The sequence below is a fragment of the Rattus rattus genome, chromosome 9 (genome assembly GCF_011064425.1).
Source record: "Rattus rattus isolate New Zealand chromosome 9, Rrattus_CSIRO_v1, whole genome shotgun sequence".
NCBI classification, from domain to species: Eukaryota; Metazoa; Chordata; class Mammalia; order Rodentia; family Muridae; genus Rattus; species Rattus rattus.
The window spans coordinates 79,327,056-79,352,830 of NC_046162.1; the positions used below are offsets into that span (position 1 = coordinate 79,327,056).

Consider the following 25,775-nt stretch of genomic DNA (forward strand, 5'->3'; position numbering starts at 1 on the left):
AGAATGAAATTACTAATCCTTTACAACAGCTGGGGAAGACCACGTTCTGGCTGACTCTGACCTCGGCTTGCCCTCCTTATATAGCCATGAGCAGCGTCACAGACTATAAGGTAATAATGAATTATGAGTAGCTGGAAATTGAGTTACTTTCTAAATTAGAAGCTGAAAGTATAGTGATACACACACACACTCACACACACACACTCACACACACACACACACACACACACACAGAGACACACTCACACACATACACATACACACACAGAGACACAGACTCACACACACAGACTCACACACACACTCACACACTCATATACACATACTCTTTCACACTCACACATACACTCACACACACTCACACACACACACAGAAACTCACACACACACACTCACACACACACTAATGATGCAGTTTTTAATTAATAAACTTAAATAATTCCGTGTGTTAAGTACAATCGTGCAGCTATACAAAATGAAATGCAAAATTGAAAAACAAGTCCACTCATATATCACCAATAGATTTTCAATCTAAAAGGTACTGAAACATAGAGAGTCCTTAAATCAATTTTCAAATGAACAAATGCTTGAGCAAATGTTTTACTGAAGGAGATACACCTGTGGGAAATATCCTAAGAACAATGGCTGACCCCATGAGTGATCAGAGATGAGAAACCTTTACCCAAAATGGATCTTGGTTCAAATGACTGGCGTGAACCAGTCTCTGCTGCTGGAAAACAGAAGCTCTCATGCAAGCTGGCCCCCAAGATGCCCATCCAGATACGAATCAATAAACAATTCTGGTATAACCATGGATGCAGTAGAATATTTCTCAGAATAAGTATTTTAAAACTTCCAACGTTCAAATGACAATTTGTAAATTCCAATTTATAGCTGATTTTTTTCTGGTTCAAATGAATCTTTGCTGTCTATAATTTATAGAATATAAAATATGGCAATTGTATATCATACAATTACGTGTTTGTTATATGTAATAGCTCAAAATTACCATGTGAAAATGTAAATATAATCACACATATGGTGTGTAGTATATGTAACTGTATTTATCATATAATTATCTCCACTAAATATGGTATTTTAAATTACTTAAAGGGCTGAGAGATAGCTTAATTGGTAGAGTGGTTGCTTACTATGTATGAAGTCCTGGGTTCAGTCCTCAGGGCTACATAAAATCAAATACGGTAGTGCTGCAGAAGGACCTTGCTCTGTGAGTTTAAAACTAACCCGGATTTATTAGACCCTGTCTCAAAACATAGTTAAATCAAGTCACCTCCATAGTATTGCATACACATTTTATACGTGAAATTACACAATTATATAGACAGAGAGAAATGGGTTGCTCTATAGATAAGCCTTCCTTTCACACACCCAGCCCGGTAAGTCCCTGCCCACTCATGGTGTTATTTGATTATAGAAAATCTCCCTCAGGTACCTCCCAGGTACGTGATAAACCTCAGTGTGACCTTCGCCAACGCAGCCCATTGGTGGCTACATCTGTCATCACCCACCCCTCTCAGCCTGGGTTGTACTTAGACTGGGTTGTACTTACAGTCCAGAGTTATTATAAACAACATTGACATTAAATATTCATCAAATCAATCTACGTTTCCTTAAAATTCAAGCTGAAGTCACACTGTGTGTCTCTCTGTTCTCTCCTGCACAGAACAAAGTGTGGTTCCAGCTGCGGGTCTCCGGCCTCTTCCCTTCGGCTTACTGGTTCGGGCAGGCACTGGTGGATATTCCGCTGTACTGCTTTGTCTTCCTCTTCATGTCTTTAATGGACTACCTCTTAGGCTTCCAAGACGCCACGCTTATTGTTATAACTCACATTCTACAAGTAAGTGCAAAACGACTGGGAAATGCAAACCGCTTTCACGGGCAGCGCTGCGCCAGGCACTAACTGTGAGACCCCTGTTTGGAGCATGCGTGTTTTCCTGCCTCGCATTAGTCTCTCTCTGAGACCCACACTCCTGTTGTTTTCAGATCCCGTGTTCTGTTGGCTATGCCATATCCCTGATCTTCTTAACATACGTGATTTCCTTCATTTCTCGCAAGGGGAAAAAAAACAGCGGCATTTGGTCACTTTGCTTCTATATCGTAAGTATGTTGTCACGTGTGGACATTTAATGGGCACATGGGATATAAACTTCTAAGCCAATACTTTATGCCTTTCGTAAAAATGGTCATTAATATTTTTCAATCCCAAGAACAGATAGCTTTTGAAATCTGCACCCCTCCCCCAGCCTATATTTACACTCGACTTTCATTAAATGATCATTTTGTTTTTAAAAATATAAAATATTGATTCAGAAGGAGAAAAACAGGCATTTTTCCTGAGAGTGGAGTGATTAGAAAGGCCTCCACAGCCTACCAAACTACAGATTCTGTTACAGGCATAGTTAAAAGTAGAAACTATGGGGGCTGGGAAGGAGGCTCTTTAGTTAAGATCACTTGCTGCTCTTGCAGAGAACCCAAGTTCAGTTCTCAGCTCCCACATCAAGTGACTCACTCCTCTGTGAGTCTGGTTCCAGGAGACCTCATGACCTCTTCTGGGTTCCATATACAATGCACTCATACATACATACATACATACATACATACATACATACATACATACACACACACATACATACATACATACATACATACTCTCACATATATACATACATGGAGAAGTCAGAGTCGAAGTTTGGAATGAGGGACTGCCACATCTTCCTCCCATCTGAGTATCCAGATTTAAAGATGCAATGTGTGACATACCGGACAGGAGACTTTAAAGGGGGACACAACATGATGTCATCATTTTCAAGGTCGTGTTCAACCCTTAAGTTCTAAATTGCACCAGTGTGTGTTCTCCCGGTGCCATTTTTGTTATGTGCTGTGTGTGTGTGTGTACGGTGTATATGTGTTTGTGTGTGCATTGCCTTGTGTGCCAACCTTTTAGATTAATTTACAGAAGCGAAAGGGAAAGGTGGACTATATTATCTTCATCATGAGACCTCTTGATCTGAAAGCATGAAATTTAGAGCAGCTAACACATATGTTTGTACCCCGTCTAGATCACCATGTTCTCGGTGGTTGCAATGTTGCTGGATTTCAATGTGGATGCTATACTGTACTGCATCATCTTTTTACTACCGCCTTCCACTCTGATTGGATGTCTGATCTTATCTATGCATGTAAGTGAGACTACTGTCTAACATCCCGGAGCTCATGACAATGTATAAAAGCTTGACATCTTTGTGGGTCTCTAGAACTTGCAGAGCATGCAAGAGGGTTCCAGTGGATTTTCTCCCAGATGGGACAGTGTGTTCTGCTTGACTTTTAATAGAACACATGGAGATGAATAGGACTAGGCGGTGGGAAACATAGCGGTGTTCACGGTCATTTTATGCCTTTCATGTTTCTAGGCTTACTTCACTTTGAATGTATGTGGATAAAATGATGTTAAGCTTCATGATTTGGGGGGTTGGAGAAGCATCCTATATAAATAAATTCCCTTCTTTCTATATAATACCTATACCACTGTAAGTGGAAGAATGGTGCCAGGCTTAGTAAAGGGGTAGCAATGAGGGGGAAGAGAGGAGGCATCATGGGAGAAGCAGGGGGCACGGGAAGTGTCCGGAGTTCTGTCGGATAAAACTAAAAGTAGGTCTCTCATCATCTGAGGAGGCTGGCTCAACCTAACCCAGATCCTCTCTCACCAAGCGATCAATGAAACTCATGGCTTCAGATGAAACCTCTTAGACCAGGCACACCAGCTCCTCAGGGCACATGTCAGAATGAACACTTGCCTGAGATTTCTAGTGCACTTGAGAAAATGTCATTGAAAATTCATATTCCTAATGATAAAAAAAATCTGTGAGATGAAATTTTCCTATTTAACTACTTTTCTTTCTTTTCTAGCTTTTCATATATCGGATCTCTCCTGAAGAATCAATTGTAGAGCCATTTCTGGTATTCCTCATTGTAAGGATGGGTTCTAATTCATACTCAGCAACTTTAATTCATTGACATGCTGTATTTTTATTAACATAGAGATGAGATTTTCATAATATATACAAATATAATATTTGCAAAGTCAGAGACAACTATTTTTATAAAGATTAGCTGACAAGATAATTACTTGCCAAATATGAAGAACTTTTGTACCTGTGATAGAAAAAATTATAGCCCATAATTATAGCTGATTTGTAATGAAAATGAATGATTTCCCAATGTTCCATGGAGGATGTTAGAAATTTATAATGTTATCGAATATAACTCTCGCCAAGAATTATTCCTAGTTCACTTCATACTAAGATAATGATCTTTTGTGTTTTCTAATGTACCCCCCCCCTCTCTCTCTCTCTCTCTCTCTCTCTCTCTCTCAGCCTTTACTTCATGTTTTCATTTTTATTTTTACCCTTCGATGTCTGGAATGGAAGTTTGGAAAGAAAACAATGAGGAAGGATCCCATCTTTAGGTAGGAAGAGATCAAACTGGGGGGTTATTTTGTTTCACCCATCAATATTCTTTTTCTTTTCCTTTCACGCGTAAACAAGCCAATTAATAACTCTAAGCCACTGTGTTAGGACAGACTGTGGCAGAAGGACATACGGACATACTGAGGCTAACAGAAGCTCAGATACACAGGCCAAACAAGACTATGATGTAGTGACAGAAACAGAGCCACACTGCTGACAGTCAAGTCTCTGACGGGGCATGCAGTGCAACCCTGGAAGGCTGGATCTAAAAAACTATCGATGTGAATACAGGGTTAAAAAAAGATGCTACCATTTGTCCTGTACATAGGCAAGATACATTTTGGATCAAAGGTTTTATGGGTGGGTTGCTATCCTTATCCCTGGGAGTCCTGTCTAAGTGGCCTCTTCAGGATCCATTTCCCTCACTACTAGGAATCTCAGCTAGAGTCACCCCCTTCAACCCTCTGGGGCCTCTTCCCATCTCAGATCTCTGGCATGTCCTACAGATTGCCCCCAACTGATTTCCATTCTCTTGTCCAGTCCTCTCCCACCTTCTTCCCCACACCTGATCCCCATCCCCTTTCTGCTCCTACCCAGTTACCTCCCTTGGGTGCCTCTTTGGGTCTCTGGATTGTAGTATAGTTGTCCTTTCTTTCATGCCTCTGACCACTTATAACTGAGGACATATCCTGCTTGTGTTTCTGGGTCTGGGTTACTTCACTCTGGTTTAAATGGTGTGGAATTGGGTATTTCATGTGTTTTCTTGAGTGTAGTTAGCCTCTGCGGGTTGGAGTTTTCCTTCTAGTATCCTCTGTAGGGCTGGTTTAGTGGAAAAGTATTGTTTAAATTTGGTTTTGTCATGGAATATCTTGGTTTCTCCATCTATGAAAAAGTTTTATCTATGATTGAAAGTTTTTCTTGGTATAATAGCCTGAGCTGACATCTGTGGTATCTTAGAGTCTGCAAGACCTCTGCCCAGGCTCTTCTAGCTTTTAGAATCTCAGTTGAGAATTTGGGTATTATTCTGATAGGTCTGCCTTTATATGTTACTTGGTCTTTTCCTTTGAAGGTTTTAAAATTCTTTGTTTGTTCTGTATATTTAGTGCTTTGATGATTATGTGACAAGTGGATTTTCTTTTGCAGTCCAATCTGTTCAGTGTTCTATAAGCTTCCTGTACATTTATAGGCATCTTTTTCTTTAGGTTAGGGAAGTTGCCTTCTATGATTTTGTTGAAGATGTTTTCTGGGCCTTTGAGCAGGGAATCTTCTTCTATTCCTATTATTTTTAGGTATGGTATTTTCATAGCATCCCAAATTTCCTAGAGGTTTTTGTCATGAATGTTATAGATTTTGCCTTTTCTTTGACCACTATATTTATTTATTCTATTGTATCTTCTATGCCCGAGATTCTCTCTTCCATCTCTTGTATTCTATTGGTGATGCTTGCTTCTGTATTTCCTGTTTTCTTTCTTAGATTTTTCCACCTCCAGGATTGCCTCAGTTTGTGGTTTGTTTGGTTGGTTATTTTCTATTTCCCTTTTCAGGTCTTGGCCAGTTTCATTCATATCCTTCACCTATTTGATTGATTATATTTTCCTGTGTTTCTTTATATTTATTTGCTTCCTCTTTTAATGCCTCTACCTTCTTAAATGTATTTTTCTGTATTTCCTTAAGGGATTTATTCATGTCCTCTTTAAAGGCCTCTATCATCTTTAAAAAATTGGATTGATTTCAAATCTTCTTCATGTGCTTCAACTTTCTTAGGATATCCAGGGCTTGCTGTAGTGGGATAGTTGGGCTCTGGTGGCACCATATTGCCCTGGATCCTGTTGACCTCTTTCTTACACTGTCCTTTAGGCATCTGTTTTTCTGTTTTTCCCTGGTATTGGCTGGATGATCCTGATGGCAGCAGGGCTTCAGGTTGGGGTAGCCCTGGGTCAGACAATATAGGTCAGGAAGCCTGTCTCTGCTGGCCATGCCTCAAGCTGACACCACTGGCAAAGGATTGGTGGGGCAATGTTCCAAGTTGGTTGTTCTTGGAGCTCCATTGGCCTCCACTCAATAGTAGGAGGCTCATAGGGTCATACAGGGGCCTCAGGACTAAAGAACAAGCCCAGAGACACACAGTGGAGCTCAGGGGACAATGCACAACTCATCTCTGTAGGCTGTGTCCTAGGCTTACCAACTGGGATGGTGGGCAGATCAACTGGGATAGGACTGGTAGGGCAGGGTTTCAATCTGGTTGTTTTCGTTGCCCCTGAAGGTTTCCACAATGAAGCAGGATGCTCTTAGGTCCCACAGGGCTCCTCCAGACTGAGGAGAGAGCCCAGAGTTCACTTAATTGACTTAATATTGTGCGTGTCTTAGGCAGGTAACCACAGCTGCTCCAAAACATGTTCATGTGTGCAACCATTGTCGTGACCAGAGAATATTTCACAGCACTCCTCCCCATCCTCTGGATCTTGCATTGCTTCTGCCCACTCCTTCCTGTTGTTTTCTGAGCCTTGAGAAAGGGGATGGAGCAGATTTTCCATATTTGACTGAGTACTCACAGTACTGATTTCAAATACTCTGGCCATTTTCCCCCATGAGAACATAGTAGTTTACGTTGTTGGGCTATACTATTTTCAAAAGGATTCTTCAGATTATTACTGAGCTATCCACTAGCATTGAAAATTAATTTTTATTCTACTCAGCAGAATAAAAGATAGGTAAAGAGTGGTAGTGCTGTTGACCAGGGCAAGGGGAGTCACACGGGATGAATGTAGACTGTACCGAAGAGAAACATCATACATTTCTCATCTCGTGGTCTCCTGGAGAATGGGTTTTGAACAATGAATCTCGGTTGACACAAAGATAAAAGCCACAAGTCGATCATGAGTGGGTGGTTCTGATCTTAGAATCTCTCCAAGAAACAATGATGTGCATCAAAACCCAGAAGAGCCAGAGGGTGAGGATGAAGATGTTCAAATGGAGAGAATGAGAACAGCGAGTGCCTTGGCATCCACCAGTTTTGATGAGGTAAGCACACAAAGTAGCTAACTTACCAACCAATGCAAATTTGTGTTCGTTAAAGCAACTGGTCTACCAGACTAGTTCTATGATGATGGTTCGTTCCCTTCATCCTAACAAAAGAGAGTAGCTGTTAGAAAGTGGTCATCATTATTGATTACATCTAAATGAGCAGATTGAAAGTCAACATTTCCAATTCCTTAGTGAAAACTAAAATCAGAATACAGATTGTTGTGTTAGAAACTCGGCTCACCTCTGGACAGACCACACCAGACCAAGACAGACCACACCAGACCAATACAGTTCCACATGAGAGAGATTTATTGTACGGGAAGGGGCAAAGGGGGCAACAGAGACGACAAGGGAAAAGAGAGAGAAGAACAAGCAAAGGTCAGGAAGGGTCTGCTTCGTATTTGGCTAGTGACAGAACTGCTCATAGGTTAGTGGGAGGTGAGCCAGGTGGACGCTGGGAATATATGATGATTGCCATGGCAACAGATACATGGGCCCCTGTCCCCTATGGATGATGTCACTGTCATCTCTGGGTTCAGAGGCGATCTGCAACCATAAAGCTGATTCCTGATACCAACACAGGTGAAATCACTAAAGTCATGAAAGACTTTGAGAAAAATGAGAGAATAGTGACAAATGTCACTGTTTTTAGTGAGAATGTGCAGTATTCAACATAAGACACACTGTCTGGTGCTTTTCTTATCTTTTGCATGTTTGGGAAATTAGGCAGGCTATATAAAATACTGTGGTTTTTGGTAGATGTCTTTGTAGGGGAGGAACATGGAATTCTCTCCAAAGACGAGGGCTAGGATAGAAGAGTAGTGGGTTAGGACAGAGCCTACTAGGATCTCTTTGATGCAGAACTAGGGCAGTGTAGGGGATACAGCTCATTTAGTCTGGAGAGAACAGCCTGACTTGACATTCTTCTCATTTACAGAAGCCAGTCATTGTTGCCAGCTGCCTACGCAAAGAGTACGCAGGGAAGTGGAAACACTGCCTTTCTAAGAAGAAGGCTAAGATAGCCACCAGGAATGTCTCATTCTGTGTCAGGAAAGGTCAGACATGTGGGTTTCAATAGTTGGCTCAACTTTCCTGGTTCCTGAGGAAAATCCTTCACACACTATCTGCTCACTCATATTTGGACCCCTCACCAGGGTAGCCTGACAACTCCTTTATACATTTCATTTTTAAGTACACTTATTTCACTCCAAGAATTGGGACCCAGCCATATCTACTTAAGAATCAACACTACTCTATGACCCATGAAAGTCATTAAATTTCCTCTTAAACTCACAAGACTAACATTCTAATGTTTATTAATTTTTTAAAAGAGAATTGGTTGGCGGGGGGGGGGGGAGATGCAGCAGCATATACTGAAGGCTTATCCTGCCAGTGTTGGAGGAACTTAATTTCTCTCATTACTACCAAAGACTTAAGATCACAGGAAACAGAATCAAACACTCTTAATTTCTAAGAATGTCTTTCTAATTTCTATTAATGTAATCTTAGGAAAATACCTCATTCTTGAGACTTTTTATCACCAAGAATGAAAGAAGAGATTGTGATGATACCTTGGGATAGCTATGACCTTTAAATGGTACACAATGTACAAAACATATCATATGACACACATCAGACAGTGAGAGTTCAGACTATGTTTCATGCTTAATTTTACTGTAAATTTAAGCTCAATTTAATTCCTGTGTTTCAGGTGAGATTCTAGGATTGCTGGGACACAATGGAGCTGGCAAAAGTACATCTCTTAAAATGATAAGTGGAGACACAAAATCCACAGCTGGGCAGGTAGGTGGCATATTGTTTAAAAAAATTGTCCGATGTCACAGCTTTATAAACCATAAGATTCTGTTCCATCATCAGATGAGTGAAGTAATGAACGTAATACCCAGGAGAGTAAATTCACATGCACATTATATGGAAACTAAGCGCTTGAGAAGAACAATCATCTATACTACTTCAAAAGCACACAGAAAGAATGTTCTGTGTCAGATCACAAAAACAATGCAAGAACTCATATAACCCTATTAACTTGTCAACAAATCACTTCTCATGAGCACTTTTCTCTTAGCATGTAATGTATTAATCTTGAGTAAAATCGTTTGTAAAATTTTAGTATATTCGCTGTCCTTTAGAAACCACTCAAATATACACGTGTGTGTGTGTGTGTGTGTGTGTGTGTGTGTGTGTGTGTGTGTGTGTGTGTGTATTTCAAATACACTATTTGGAAGGACCAGTTTTTAATAGATGATAAAAATGAACATCAGAGAAGTAAAGTGGACTTAACTCACACATACAGGAAGTGATTGAATAAAGTAGACAAGACACCAAGAAGAGGCATCGTGGGTTAGAAGTGAAACCTTTTCAAGCAGAATCTTGAAAATCCCTTTGCAAAGTCTGGAGAGGCCAGGGCGAACTATAAAGCAGACGTCTATAGACCTGCACCTCGGAAGAGGGGGTGGTGGTCACGCCAAGAGGTGAAAAGAGGATATCCCCCGCCCCAAAGACAGAGAAGGTGTCAGGTTATCATTGTCCTTCTGAAGCCAAGGTGACAGCAGCTCATCATGGCGGGAACTCATCAGGAAATGGTGGTGTGCTGCATCTTCATTTCAGCTCCAACTGTCTCCAGTGCTCTCCAACTCGCTGACATATCTTATGAGGTGTGGGAGCTCAGCAGGTGACTTTTCATTCTTACATTGTGACAAAACACATTAAAAGTAAGATGGCTGAGGTGATGGCTCAGTTCGTAGATAGCTTGTTGCACTCTCTAGGACCTAAATTCACTCCCCCAGAAACCACAGGAAATCCTAGCCTGGTGATGTGGGCCCTGGAGACAGGTAGCTATATTCCTGGGATTTACTGGACAGAGAGCCTATCCTAATTGGTAAGGTACAAGCCCAATAAGAGACACCGGGATGAAAATAGATAGAGAAGTAGACCAAGCTAGACATCCCCTGAGGTTGGCATCATGGACGTGACTTAGTCACAACGGACAGCATGGTGTTTTACAGCCTTGTTGCTCTCCTGCTTCAGTTCTTTCATGACTCCTCTCCTCTGTGACCATCAGGTCACCTCCTTCTTGTCTTGCAAGTGGCTACAGGAGATGCCCTCTCTGTCACTGTGCTGCATCTCTCCTCGTTCCCTTGCTCATTCTGCTCCAGTCCTTGCCTTGGTCTAGGAACAGCACATCCAGTCGCATTCCTTCAAAGGCTTAGATCTTGCTCTTTGCTCTGTGCCAACACCCCGTCCCCCCAAAGCCTCTGTTTGTTTTTTGTTGGTTTTTTTCCCCCATGACCGGCAACTTCTCCTCTTCTCCTCAAAGGAACAGGCTAATCAACAGGCCCAAGGTCACTTCTGCAGTTACTCTCCATCTAAGCCTTCCAGGGTCTGCCACAGCACCACTCTGACTGATCTCATTCTATTTATTCTTTCCTCTACTTGTTGCTTGTCTGGTTCTCTCTGTGGAACAGAAACTCCAAAAACAAGGCACTAATTATGTTAAGCCCCTCATCTAGGATCATTAAGTGCAGCTTCTGTCACAGACGAGGTAGTCAAGTGAGGGTAAAGAGTCATTCTGAAGATGCTTCATTTCGAAAGTTATGAAAACATTAAATATAAACTGGGGACCAAAGAGACATTGGAAGATATTTGATAGTCCACATAGAAGACTACGTTTCTGACTGGGCACACATTTACTCACAAGTAATTGCTATTAACAAGCTCTCTCCAGTGTAAGATGATGGCAAGTGGTTAAAATTCCCTTAGGTCTGGGAGGGAGTTTTTGAGAGAGAGCTGTCACGGAAGTACTCCTTGAGGCTGTGTAGAATGTGGGCTCCAGTGATGAACTTTTATCTATAGGTGCTACTGAAAGGGAGCGGAGAAGGGGACGCCCTGGGGTTCCTGGGGTACTGTCCTCAGGAGAACGCTCTGTGGCCCAACCTCACTGTGAAGGAGCACCTGGAGGTATTTGCTGCAGTGATGGGCCTGAGCAAAAGTCACGCTGCAGTCACCATTACAAGGTACACGGGTGGGGGCGCACCTAGAACAGGAGGAGGTCAGGGAGAAAATGAGGTGACAACATTCAAAGAAAACTCGGGGTGGAAAGCTCAAGAGGTTCGGCAGGTTTACCATTAGCAATTAGTTTCCTGTTTAGGGGGTGTTAAATGGTTTTTTTTCTGTCATTAAACATGGAAAAGGGGGAATATATTGGTAAAATTTATTGAAAATACTAAAATTAAATGTATCGATCATAGATTAACTATTTGAATTCTGTGACATAACATGATACTGTTTGAGGAAGGCTCATGTCAGCCAACAATATCACGTTTTTCCCCACTAACACACACACACACACACACACACACACACACACACACACACACACACACACACGCTCCAGAATTCAACCTATGGGTCCCACTCCGCCATCTTGGCCAGGCTCACTGCCCCGCCCTCCCTTTATCTCTCTTCACCGTGGAGTGGGTGGAGTGGGCGGTTATGTTCCGCTGTCTCTCTTCAGGTTGGCGGATGCGCTCAAGCTGCAGGACCAGCTGAAGTCTCCGGTGAAGACGCTGTCTGAGGGAGTGAAGAGAAAGGTCTAGGCAGGGCCCCAGGGGAAGGGCTTCGAGCAAACCTCAGGGGGGGACACACGTGAGGTGATGCCACGTGCACTATCCCTCTCCTTGCAGCTGTGCTTTGTGCTGAGCATCCTGGGAAACCCTTCTATATTGCTTCTGGATGAGCCTTCAACTGGGCTGGATCCTGAAGGGCAACAGCAAATATGGTGAGGAGATGCTGCCGTGGGTTTGAACATACACCTAGAAGGGAGTTTGAAAACAGTTTCGCTCACTCAAAAACTATTTTTACCAAGCATAAGAACCAGGGTTCGGATTCCCAACAACCACCTAAAACTCCAGGGAGTAATCTTGCTTGCTGTAAGCCCAGCACTGTGGAGTCGAAGTCAGGAAGAGAGCTGGAGCTCACTGACGAGCTAGTCTTGAACCAGTTGGTGAGCTCCAGGTTCAGTGAGAGCCGCAATTTCTAAAATTAATTTGGAGAGCAGGATACCCAACACTGGCCTCTAGCCTTTACCTACACATAGGCACATGTACACCTACACACACATTGCACATGCACACAAGCACATAAAAAACACAGAATTATAAAGGTATGTCTTAAAACTTTTTATGTACATAAAAAACAAAACTACCAACACCCTTAGTAAAATCGATGGTCTACAAAATAGCATTTCTCTAATAATAGTTCTCGAACATTTCTGAGGAAGGAAGAACACATAGCATTAGGCTGCAAGCCACTCACTGTGTGTACCAGAACAGCACAGATATCTCTGGGTTGGTACAGGAACTTTTGCACCACAATCAAGTGTCTGGTGCTGGGCATGAGAACAGTGGTTCTTGGTAAGTTGTAAAACCCATCACTTATTCTGCAATGACTTCCTTCTGCTGGCTTGGGTGTCACTGTTGAGTTTTGCATCATTCTGTCCCCATATGCATGCCTGTCTTGACAGAATTTCCCTCTTCATACAAGCTCATAATAAATGCTGTATTCTGCAATTGCTCTTTTTCAATGCATGCTTCCTTTCTCTATCCTTTTCTTATTTATTACACTACTTTCTAAATTGTGAATGTTGTCTTGACAATGTAGGCAAGCAATCAGGGCCATCATAAAAAATACAGACAGGGGCGCCCTGCTGACCACCCATTACATGGCAGAGGCTGAGGCTCTGTGTGACCGCGTGGCCATTCTGGTGTCTGGAAGGTTGAGGTGAGTATGTGTCTTGAGGCCACACTCACTCTTGCAGTGTGTGACTAGGCAGTTTTGCCTATAGACAAGGAAATTAATGTAATGGCTGGAATTGCTAGACTCTCAATTAACAGCAAGAACCCTAAGACAGTGCTGGTAGCAAGCGGAAAGTTTCAAACACTGTTGTACATACTTCTCTCTCCCTCTTCTGAACACATCATTCTCTGATTCCCAGGTGTATTGGATCAATCCAACATCTCAAAAGCAAATTCGGCAAAGATTACCTGCTGGAGATGAAGGTGAAGACTCTCGAGCAGGTGGAGCTCCTCAACACAGAGGTCCTACGGCTTTTCCCCCAGGCTGCTAGGCAGGAAAGGTAAAGTTGGTTTTTGGTTTTGATCTGATACCAAAGGTTGACACCCCTGTCAGTTATACTGGTTTGTGATCAGTTGAAACTTGGCAGAAAAATTTTCTGATGGATACTTGATGGAAAACAAAGTAGAGAAAATAGAGCTGATGTAAAAGCAGATGTACCATATGCTGTGGCCCTACTATGTGCTATGTACCATCCTTGGCTTGTATCATCTTATCTCTTCCTCTTGAAGACTTTTCAGGGTCAAGATTGTCATTCTAAACTAAAATAATGTGTTTGAGGGGCTAGAAGGTAACTCAGGGTTAAGTGTTTGTTGTGCAAGCATGAATATCTGAATTGGGTTACTCAGCACCCACATAAAAAGCCCATTGCTATTCAACAGCCCTGCAATCCCTACACCAAGCTGAACTAGTGAAATCCAGGTTCACCTAGAGAAGCTTTCTCTAAAAATATGGTGGAGAGCCATAGAAAAAGACACACAAAGTTAATATCTGATCTGGTATGTTCTGGCACATGCACACACACACACACACACACACACACACACACACACACACAGTGATTCCAAAAATGCTCTGTGAGAGTCTGGCCTTTTAAACAATACTGTGACTCAGTGTACAACCCATAATCAAACAGAAATGTAGAATGAAGACATAGAAAATGAGCTGTGTATGAGAATAGTTGCCACATATGCTGTGAGAAAGTACATTATGAAATAGACTCTAAGTCTCTGTGATGTCCACATTTACCTAAAAATAACCCAGTTATGTATTAAATCTCTGTTACCAACATTACATGGTAATGAGTTCTTTGTCTCTTTGTCAGAAATTGCATTCTTCTCTGGTGAATATGACAGGGTAAGAGGAGTGTGATTGGCATTGAATAGTCATATAGACTTCCATTCCTATATGAAACATTAAGAAATTGATAGTTTCTGGACTTGGAAGGAGGAAGAAGCCAAGTGTCAGTGTTCAGCTTTGACAGTAAGACCAAAGGCGAGTCAGGCTTATCATCTATTAGCACCTGAGCTTAGCTATTCACCTCCCCTCAAGGATCCAAGAGTTCAAAATCCTCTGACTCTTACTTTCACATTAGTGCTCCTTGTGAAGTCAATAATGTAGTGTTTGTGTGAAGAAAGACATGTAGACCAACATAAGAGAATAGAGAGCTCATAAATAAAGCCATGCTTATCTGGTATTTTTATCTTGAGCACAAGTGGCAAGGAAACACAACAGAGAAGGAAAGATAATCTTCAACAAAAAAGGAAGAAAGGTAAGAAGGAAGGGAGGAAAGAAAGGAAGAAAAAGAAAAAAAAAGAAAGAATGAAAGAAAGAGAGACAGAGACAGAGAGAAAGAAAGAAAGAAAAAAGAAAGAAAGAAAGAAAGAAAGAAAGAAAGAAAGAAAAGAAAGAAGGAAAGAAGGAAGGGAGGGAAGGAAGGGAAGGAAGGAAAGAAAGAAAGAGAAGAAAAGAGAAGAAAGAAAGAAAGAAGAGAAGAAAGAAAGGAGAAGAGAAGAGAAGAGAAGAGAAGAGAAGAGAAGAGAAGAGACTGGATCCAAACTTGGACCATATAAAAAAAATCAACTGAAAACCTACTGGGACTTACCAGAAATTTGAAGTACAAAATATCAATTAAAAAAAACTATGAGACATTGGTCTGGAGACTAAATTCATGGATACAACATCAAAGCCATAGGCCATAAAAACTCAGACAAAAAGGGTTACATCAACTGAAAATCTTATATACAGCAAAAGAAACAGTGAACAAGGTAAAAGGGCAGCCTACTAAACAGTGTCAAACTATGTATCTGATATGGATTTGTGTCCAAAAAATATAAGAAAATGATAATTATAAAGAGAAAACAAAATAATCCCCAAACCTAATCGTTTGATTTTAAAAATGAGTGGAAATTTCTCCAGAGAAAGCATACAAATGTCTTACAAGTATATTTAAAAAGGCTGTGTCACTTCTAATCAGGTTAATATGAATCCAAACCACAATGAGTGATCACCTCATAAAGGGTATGATGGATAATTAGGTTTAAAAATGAAGACAGCTATTGGCAAGGTTATAGGAGATCACATGTGTTCTATTGGTGGAAATACAGAATTCCTCACCTGCTGAGGCATAACAAGCATAACCATCAATTGACCAAAGAACCCCACTCCTGGTATATATCTGAAGAATTGAAATAAGCATCCCAAGTAGATGTCTGTTCTCCTTTGTTCGCTGAACAAGTATCTTCAAAAGAGAAAACATGGAAATAGCCCAAGTATCCACTGAGAGATGAATAGGTGTTGTTTTATGAATTCATTAAGAATTTCAGATAATGTATTTTGATCCTATTCACTCCCCCAACACTCTGAAGTTCTGACCCCCACCTTCTCACCACACCACATTAACTTCGTAACTTCTTTTTAATTCTTTAAAATAGCCTTCTGTATCCAATTTGTACTGTATCCAATTTGTCCATCAACTCATGCACCCAGGGGCCATCCACTGGAACATAGTCTACTTACCAGGAGCCATGCCCTAAAAGAAAACTGATTCTCTTCCAGAAAGCAGCAATTGTCAATATCTCATTGGTTAGGGGTAGGATTTATAAGCCCCTTCCTGCTTCGTGCTGGGCTGCCAACTACCTTTGGCATTGTGCACATTGTGCAGGCAATCTCTACTGCTGTATTTCGTAAGTGTGGCTCTCCTGTTGTATCCTGAGGACACTGTTTCAAGCCAGTCCTCCCCATCCTCTGGTTCTTACAGTCTTTCTACCTCATCTTCCATGATTTCCCTGAACCTGATTAGATGAGCAGACAATAGAATTTTTAAAGCTGTCGTGTGTGTGTGTGTGTGTGTGTGTGTGTGTGTGTGTGTGTGTGTGTGTGTGTGTTGGAATACTGTTCAACCTCCAATGGAAAGAAACTGAAATACACAGTCTTGAGAACTTCACTCTAAGCAAATAAGCCAATCACATCAAAATAAATGCTGTGTGATTCTACTTGCGAGATATCTAAAATAGTCAAATCCTTAGACTCTCAAGGCAAAATGTTGCTTTCCAGCAGGTAGGAGTAGGGAAGTGAGGAGTGTCAGTTAAACAAGATGAGTGAGCTCTGTAGGTCAGCTGTGCAGTACTGACTACACAGGCACCATCACTCTCTGAAGATCAGCTGTGCCACACTGAGCTCACAGCCACTACCACTCTGCACATCAGCAGCGCAGCATTGAGCCACCATGACTCTATCTTGCACTTAACAGGTTTGATAACAGGATAAGAGAATGGCCAGTCAGTGAAGTACTTGCCTCACAAGCACCAGGCCCTGAGTTTAATCACTATAATTCACATAAAAATATTAACAGTATAGTGATACCTATTTGTAATCCTAGTTCTGGGAATGTTCAGAGAGAAGCACGAAAAGGAAAATCCCTGGGCTCACTGGTCTGCCAGCCCAACCTACTTGGCAGACAGCAGTCCAGAAAGAGCAAAGCAAAAAAGTGGATAATGTCTTATGAATGATGCCCAAGTGTGCATGCACACCCATATACACACACTATCATGTATGTGCACCCACATACACACAAACACATATACACTCATAACATGAATATCTGTTGTTATATTATATATGTTAACAATTCTTAGTCATAATTAAAAATAATAACAGTTGAGCAGTGATGTTGTAGTTAGTTTACCTGTGCCTTAGCTGATGTATCCTCCCTCTGATCCCAGGTACTCTCCTCTCATGGTTTACAAATTACCAGTGGAAGATGTGCAACCTTTATCCCAAGCGTTCTTCAAGTTAGAGAAGGGTAAGAGCCATTTCTCAGAAAGTAAGATCCTGAGGAGGAAATTATTCTAAATCATACAATAATTATGTTCATAACAGAAACAAAATGTTACATATTACATTAAGATCAAAACTTAAATCTTAAATTGAATTTTTGAAACACACTACCAAGGAGATAAGAGTTGAGTATGGTGGAGAAATGGGAATGGATTTTACTTCCACTTTCTGGGTTTTAGTTGTATCTTTGCATATATACTGATATAGTCTGAGTCAAACTTAGCAACATTTAAGCAAATGCTTTCTTTTGGAATGCTGATGCCTGTTACTTTAATTTTCAATCAAATTTTCTATGGATGGATATACTGTTTTATTGCCTTAGTATATTAAGAAATTGACTCCTAGACATAGTATCTCATGCCTCTAACTGTAGACTAAGCAGAATGTTGTACCATATGTTCCAGGCCAGCCAAAGCTACAAAGTGAAACATTGTCTCAGAAAAAAAGAAAAGTATAGGGGGAATGGGAGAGGGAGGGAGGGGAGGAGAGGGGAAAGGAAGAAAGGGAAGGGAAACCATTGCAGGATATTTGATTACATTGTGAACCCCAAGATTGTGTTATTTACTGGGAAAAATATTGTTTCTAGTTGTAGTGTGACTCCAATTCTATTCCATGCCCTTCACATTTTATTCTGGCTGACAAAGAAGGTTCCAAGTTCAACCATGGGCCTCTTCAGTGTCTTTTAGAAAGAGTTCATGAAGCTCTTCTCCCCCAGCAAACCTCAAACATCCTTCTCTAGACTCTTCCAAAGCAATCTGATTCAAGCATCTTTCATCTGCACCTTCCTATGTGGATGTGCAAAATCAGTGGCTCATACACAAGAAAAAAACATTTATCATTCCCATTTCTCCCTTAAACCCAGAATCCAGAAAGTAACCAGCATGTAAGCTTAATACAAGCAGTGTTCCCCCAGTCAAAGTAAATGTGTTAATGTATTTTAACTGAGTGGAGTTGTCATAACATAATTAACATTTTAATTATAAGTGCCTGCTGTTGACTTATGAGACTATCTATATAAGAAAATATGCATGCTCCTAAATTTATTTCTCCCTATACAGTTAAGCAGACTTTTGACTTGGAAGAGTATAGCCTCTCTCAGTCTACCTTGGAGCAGGTGGGTCAGTCATAATGATTTTACCACCCACAAAATGCAAATATATCATTCACGATTCTGATTCACTTGCAGCTACATATGACATCTCTCTTTCTCACCCATCCTTTCCAGGTCTTCTTAGAGCTCTCCAAGGAGCAAGAGATGGATGGCTTTGAGGAAGAACTAGACTCCTCTATAAAATGGAAGCTCCTCCCACAGGAAGAGGTTTAAGCCAAAAATATTTCCTGTTCCTTTGTCAGACTGTGTTGTTTCTTAAAGACATCTATTTTTATATAAGATCAATGAAATATTTAAGCCCCTATATTATAAACACCATGATAGTTCTTCAGGGATTGGAGAAAAGGGGTAAGTGCTGGATAGAGGCTGAACCATATCCCTTTAGAGCACTTGATGCCATAGTTCTGTAGAATGATGAATAAACAGTTACTTTTATATGAGTGTTTCCATTTCTGAGTATGATATATTTAATTAAAATTCAAAACTATAGGCTTATATTTTTCAAAACCTACTTTATTAAGGGTTCTTAAACGCTTGAACCTCCCTTCTAGCCCACCAACCAAAGGTAGGTAAGAAGAAAGGTTAATAGAAAATGAGGTATGTGGACCTATTTAGAAGTATTTCTTTGGGACAATTCTGAACATGGATCAGTAGTGGCAGTACAGTCCAATTGCAAACACCAAACCCAAATCAGTAGCAACAGTTCAATCCAGAAGAAACCACAAGGCTCTTCCAAATCAGAATGAGTCCATGGAATGGCAGGAGTCATTATAGGACAAGTTAATAATTAGCAGGTGATCATCCTGAGATGACCTCCTTAGATTAAAATCTACAATAAAACTCTGGTAGGTAAGGCCCAGGGGAAAAAAATCATTTTAGGAAAGATTCCTGTTATTAATATGCTTTTCTTGTTATTATTAAACATGTATTCACTAAGTATTACCCCACCCTTTTGAGCAGATCTCTGCAGATCTACAAAAATGTACTGTCTTGTAGTGATGCTAAATAGACAAATAGATGATTTCTTAATTCTTTTTTATGGTGGAAAAATATATATATTTAGAATTAACCATATGGACTCACTTTAGATGATCCCAATCTTGTTGGCAAAATCTAGAGTGTCATAATCAGGAGCCAAGTGAACATACGACTTCTTCTTTCCATCCGGCATATTGACTTTGGTCACATCAATGTCACAGAGTTTCTTCATGGCCTGTTTGATCTGGGTCTTGTTGGCCTTGACATCAACTATGAACACAAGCGAGTTGTTGTCCTCTATTTTCTTCATTGCTGACTTGGTGGTCAGTAGGAATTTGATGATAGCATAGTGGTCAAGCTTATTTCTCCTGGGTGCACTTTCAAGGATGTTTTGGCTGCCTCTGGAGCCACAGGGTCTTGGGCCTCCAGAAAGTGGGCGACATCCAGATCTTCTTTTTGTAGCTGTGGTTACCTTTCAGCACTGCCTTCTTAGCTTTCAAGGATTTTGCTTTGGCTTCAGCTTTAGGAGGGGCAGGAGCTTCCTTCTTCACTTTCAGTGCCATCTTGGTGAAAAGGGTTGACTTCTTAATTCTTAATAATGATCCTATAAGAATTCCTAAAATTATATCAGTATTTATTAGGCGCTTTTCTAGTGGGACTGATATTAGGTCCTTTTCTGATAGTCAAAACAGCAGTGAGAACTCTGCCAATCTCCCAGGTGTCACCAGTTAATTGCTTCGAATAGTAAGCAGATTTTCTACTACCCAGAGTACATTCCAAGAGGTTGTAAAACCATTAATCAAAGGTCATAAAAAGAGAACTAACAATTAATTATAAGTGCTAGGACAGAAGATAAGAATATTGACTGATCTTATCTATACAAAACTTCACTAATAACTTAGTTATGGTTTTTAACTCTCAATGAATCTGTGGAGTTGTGACAGGTGATGAATATGGATATGCATGTAAACATTCTCTGTTGTAAATTTATATTTCTATTTATGATTGGAATTTATGTGTAAACTTGTGATGAACTTTTTACCATATGATCACATGTTCTGAAAGATGTATAAGTGCTGAGGACAAAGAGAAGAGACAGTACCGGGCTGAAGAGAACTTTTTAGACAGATCTGAACAGAACTTTTTAGAACACAACTGAAGATAATTTTTTAGTCAGGATCCAAGAACTTTTTAGATAGACCTCAACTCAAAAAGAACTTAGAAATAAAGGCATAGCAGTAGGAGAAAAGGAGTTGAGAGGAAGAGCATTATTGTGACATCAGAGCAGGAGGAGAGAGCAAGATTAGAAGGAGAATGCAGAGTGGAATAACTTAGAAACTATAAGGTAACATAAAAAAGCCAAGAGAGCAATGTGCAGAATGCAGAGGGAAAAAGGAAAAAGAAGAAGCTTCAGGGAGCAGAAGTAACAGGCTGGCTTCTTCTTACCGTGGGACAGAATAGGTAGGTCCTTTCTTAATAACAAGGCAGGCTTAGTCTTATTAAAAGAACAAAGCTTACTTCTTACAAACTTGGGTTTAACTCATTTAGCATTAAAAGAGTAGAAGTTTTTCCTTTCTCTAGGCAATAAAGATTGAAGTTCATTTTTCATCCAGAATGAGTGAGTTCTTTCTGCACTAAAGCTTGGTCTTTTGCTCCACATGCATATGTAAGTATGGAAGTGTGTGTGTGTGTGTGTGTGTGTGTGTGTGTGTGTGTGTGTAATTTTGAGAATGTATGAAAGTTAGACCCAACTTATATGAATAGAAATGTATAAGTTTACATGCCAGAATCTATATATGAATTTATGAAAGTTTATGCATATTTGCTTATGTAAAAGTTTTTCCTTCTGCTAGCATTATTCTCTTCCCCTGGTTCAATAGAAGTTTATTGCTCCATATTTTCCCCCTATCCTGATAAGCAACAGTCATCTCGACAAAAGGGAAAAGACTCTGCGATTAATCCTTTACTTTCTCTCCTACGGTTTTAGGATGAGGTGCTAAATGTCAGAGACTGCAGTTTCTGAACTCAGATGAACACAGAAGGCAGGTCAGCTTCAGTAGCAAAGTAAATTAGACTTAGATAAGTAAAATTTTAATTATTATACAGCAACCCTAGATATCTCATAAGACAAAAGTCTTACCCCCATATCTCATAAGGCAAAAGTCTTACCCTCTGCCAATGCTCTTCCCCCTCCACTGCCTCAAGAAAAAGCAACAAGAAAGAAGACCCTGCCTCTTCCTTGTGTAATGGCCACAGCCACAGTTTTTGGCCATCCACTTCAGATTTTATTGGGGTTCTGGTTTTTTTTTTTTTGTTTTTGTAAACTCAAACCACAGCTGTTGAGCACTTAGCTGCAGCTGTCTGGCAATGACATTCTGTCTCTACTTAATATAAAATCTGTGTGTTCCTTTATGAATGGCCACTTCCCTACTTATCTTATAAGGACTTTTGAATAGCATGGATACTTACACACATGGGGGTTGCTACACGGTGGATGCCAGTTTCTGAAGCATTATGTTGCATGTCTGAAGTTTCAAACACAGGAATTTGGAATGAAATGTTGTCTGTGATTCAGAAAGTCCAAAAGCCTGGATCCTAGATTTCATAAGAAAGTCCAGAAAGGCAGAGTGTTGGCAAAGAAAGCAGAAGGGAAATATGGGGTCTATGGGACAGAGATGGTGTCAGAGGATAAGAATGGAGGAAGAGGTGGATCTTCCACCACTTGAATCATAATAAACTTGATGGTACTCCAGAAGGAGAAAGATCAGGACATTGAAATCAAAGGAAACCTGGAGGTCAGTAAGCTATCAGAACCTCTGAGACCAGGGAAAAGAAGCCACTTAGCACAAAGAACAAAGCTCAATATAAAACAAACACAACATCATTCTCTACCAAAAGCTCTATACAAGCTACTTCTAACAGCCAAGACATCAAAGACAATGCTGGTGGTTTTTATTTCTATTAAACCATGTGTCCTAGTTTGAATTGCTGTCACTACAGTAGAACACTGACAAAGGCCAGTTGAGGAAAAGAGGAATTATTTCATGTTACAGGTTACAGACTTTACTAGAGGGGAGCCAAGGCAGGAACCTATAGACAGGAACTGAAACAACGACCACACAGGAATGATACTTATTAGTTTGCTCCTCATGCCTTGCTCCCCTTGCTTTCCTATACAACCTAGGCCTATGTGTCTAAGGGTGGCACTTCCCACACTAGGCTGGTCCTCATCAGTTTATTAATAATTGAGAAAATGTCTCACAGACATGGATACAGAACAATCTGATCTGAATAATTTTTTAGTTGAGGTTCTCTCTTCCTAGGTGACTCCAGGATTTCATCAGATTGACATCTGAAGCTAACTTTGACCTTCCACCTCTTGCCAATATTTTTATGTCATAAGTTAGCACAGTTTTGTAAAGAGACAAGTCATCTGCCTATTGTCTTATTATTTAGAAGTCTTGTATAGATAAAGTAGTCCATTGTTTATTTTCTGTCTTGCACCTACAATAAATTGCTCATTGCCAGTTTATGATCTTTAGTTAACAGATGTCTTCATTCTCAATCTAGGAATGTTTACATGTGGGTTTACAGAACTCTATTTGCAGCTTTTTTTTCTACAGGATCTCAAAACTACTTGTATCAATTTAGAAGTTCTATAAAAATCATCAATTAGTCCACACAACATTTCTACAAAAAAGTACATCTTCATATTGATTCTGCAGGATTTCTGCCCAATAGGGTGGGCTGATGCCCAGGATTCATCAGACTATGTAAGACTGGTAGGAAAGGCACTCCGCAGCAAGAAGCAATCCTGGGATGATGTCTCTGAGAACCCTACATCTCAAAGCGCACCCATCACAGCCATGCAAACCAGTGGGCCATCTCCAGAAAACTCACTTTCTTGACTTACCCTTACCTAGATGGGTTCTAACAGGAGACATTAAATAATACAAAGTCTAGGTACGACATTTGATCCAGCCTTGGCCCCCTCTGCACCACAATTTCTGTGTGTTGACTCTAAGCAAATACCTCTCAGAAGAATGCATCTCAATGGTGCTGGTCTTGCTAATCACAGTTGAACTTTGAACTCCAGCTGACCGGCATCCTTTGTTCAAGTAAAGCCCAGAATGTTTTCACTTCCAAAGACTGTTAGTTCAAATATATCACACAAAGAGCCTTGATGGGACTTCCAAACTCCCCTCTGAACATTCACAAACCAGATCTTCATTCCTATCCTCCAAGTTCCCACAGAATGGCCTTAAGCTATTAATACTCAGTGGTTTTTCCAGCCCAAAGCTCTACAATGCTCCTCAAAGCAACATTCCAAGTTCTATCACAGCAAGACCCTATTCTCTAGTACCAATTTGTATCCTATTTAGCTTTTCTGCTATTGTGAGAAAGCAATGTCCAAAAACAATTTGAGGAGAAAGCGGTTTCATCTTAAAGATTATAGTCAGTCTTCGGGTAGGGTCAATACAGGAATTCAATGCAGGAACACAAAGGATGGTACTAAAGCAGTGACCAATTCTGCTTGCTGTCTTCCACCACCCCAAGAAACACACACACTTCTTCTATAACCCAGGCTTGTCTGCCTAGGAATAGTACAGCCCACAATGAGCTGGGCCCTCCTCTATTAACTAGAAATAAGGAAAATTGATTACAGACTTTATCAAAGGCCAGGCTGATCTGGAATTTATTTTCAGTTGAATTCTTCTCTCTTCTCAAGTATCTTAAGGTGTCTCAAGCTGACAGCTGGCCCTAACTGTGACATCAGAATAATTCAGTTTCATATTCCAGAAAGGGAACAAGAAACTGACCAGTATTTTATCTTGTGCTCTTCCCTTCATTTTTGTTGAAATAATTACCAAAATATTGAGTTAATGATAGTCTTATAAAAGTCTATTGAACAGGCAGAGGTAGGCACTTTCAGGCCGTTAATATATCTATATTGGATCTGGGATTTGAATAGTATTAAGTTCTATTACAAACTTTATCTCAAGGCAGCTAATTATGTTAGTATATTAAAATATAACCAAGGCAATATCCCAATGGCGGCCAGAGCTCTAGCATCCCCCTCCAATTGGGTTCTGTCTTAGTTACTTTTCTACTGCCGTAATAAAGCATCATGAGCAAGGCAACTTATAGAAGGAAGTGTTTGGTGCCTATAGTTCCATGTGGGTCCATGTCATCATCATGGTATGATGTATGACAGTAGGAAGTCATGTATGGCTTGGGAGTAGCAGGTGACAGCTCACATTAGACCCACAAATAGGAAGCAGAGAGCATACTGGGTATGGCATGATGCTTCTGAAACTGCAAAGCCCACTCCCAGTGACACACCTCCTCCAACAAGGTCATACTTCCTGATCCTTCTAAAACAGTTCCACCAACTGAAAACCAAGGATTCAAACACAGGGATCTGTAAGGGTTACTCTCATCGAAACCACCTGATATGAAACTGATAGACTAATGTGTCTCAATGTATGGATATTTTATTAAACATTTCCCATAATATCAACAACAGGACAAGAGTACTTGTATCATTTAAAGGAACTTGTTTTTGTTTTTTTGTTTTTGTTTTGTTTTTTTGTTTTTTAAGACTGAGAAATTGAGGTCAAAGGGTTTGTTTGCTTTTTCTTGCACTGTTTGTTCTCTTGGGATGTTTGCAAGGAACAGGTTCAGAAAACATGGAAGTTATTCAGTAGCTGTTTGTTGCCCTCTATGAAAAAAACTATACCTATTAAATTAAACATGCAAGTGTTTGTAAGAGAAGATTACAGGCTTATAGCATAATATCCTGGTTTGTCCCTGTGTTTCATGTGTGCCCATATGTGTGAAATGGGCATGTTTTTGTGTCAGTATGTGCATGTTGATGTCAGAGGCTGAGGTCTGGGGTTTTCCCATGATCATCCTTGACTTATTTTTTTGAGACAAGTTCTTCATTTATCCTAGAGCTCATCAATTCAGGTAAGGCTGGTGGCCAGTGAACTCTGCTCCACAGCACTGGAAACCCAGATGAACACAACCACCCCAAACTTTTTTAATAGGTTTGAAATGGGTACTGAGGATCTCAATTTAGATCCTTGTGTTTGTACAACAGGCATTTTAGTGATTTAGCCATATTCCCAGTTCCGTAAAATTCTCATTTAAAAAAATCATTCCTTCTTGTTTTGCAGTAAAGG

General features: G+C 40.4%; 1 protein-coding gene and 1 pseudogene across 1 annotated transcript in view; one reads left to right on the forward strand and one right to left on the reverse strand.

Annotated features, from left to right (window-relative positions):
- LOC116909663 (ATP-binding cassette sub-family A member 8-B-like) overlaps nucleotides 1–19,047 on the forward strand; it is a 49,711-nt gene extending 30,664 nt beyond the window's left edge. The window contains 17 exon segments of the mRNA XM_032913316.1: nucleotides 3–110; nucleotides 1,685–1,858; nucleotides 2,005–2,118; nucleotides 3,081–3,200; nucleotides 3,928–3,990; nucleotides 4,395–4,486; nucleotides 7,388–7,508; nucleotides 8,449–8,566; nucleotides 9,223–9,314; nucleotides 11,385–11,545; nucleotides 12,046–12,121; nucleotides 12,215–12,309; nucleotides 13,191–13,310; nucleotides 13,525–13,665; nucleotides 17,387–17,466; nucleotides 18,560–18,615; nucleotides 18,727–19,047. Of these exon segments, the coding sequence (XP_032769207.1) occupies nucleotides 3–110; nucleotides 1,685–1,858; nucleotides 2,005–2,118; nucleotides 3,081–3,200; nucleotides 3,928–3,990; nucleotides 4,395–4,486; nucleotides 7,388–7,508; nucleotides 8,449–8,566; nucleotides 9,223–9,314; nucleotides 11,385–11,545; nucleotides 12,046–12,121; nucleotides 12,215–12,309; nucleotides 13,191–13,310; nucleotides 13,525–13,665; nucleotides 17,387–17,466; nucleotides 18,560–18,615; nucleotides 18,727–18,825 (1,830 nt within the window). The 3' untranslated portion in view covers nucleotides 18,826–19,047.
- A 595-nt stretch (nucleotides 19,048–19,642) lies between these two features.
- LOC116910171 lies at nucleotides 19,643–20,181 on the reverse strand (annotated as a pseudogene).
- Nucleotides 20,182–25,775: the final 5,594 nt, after the last annotated feature.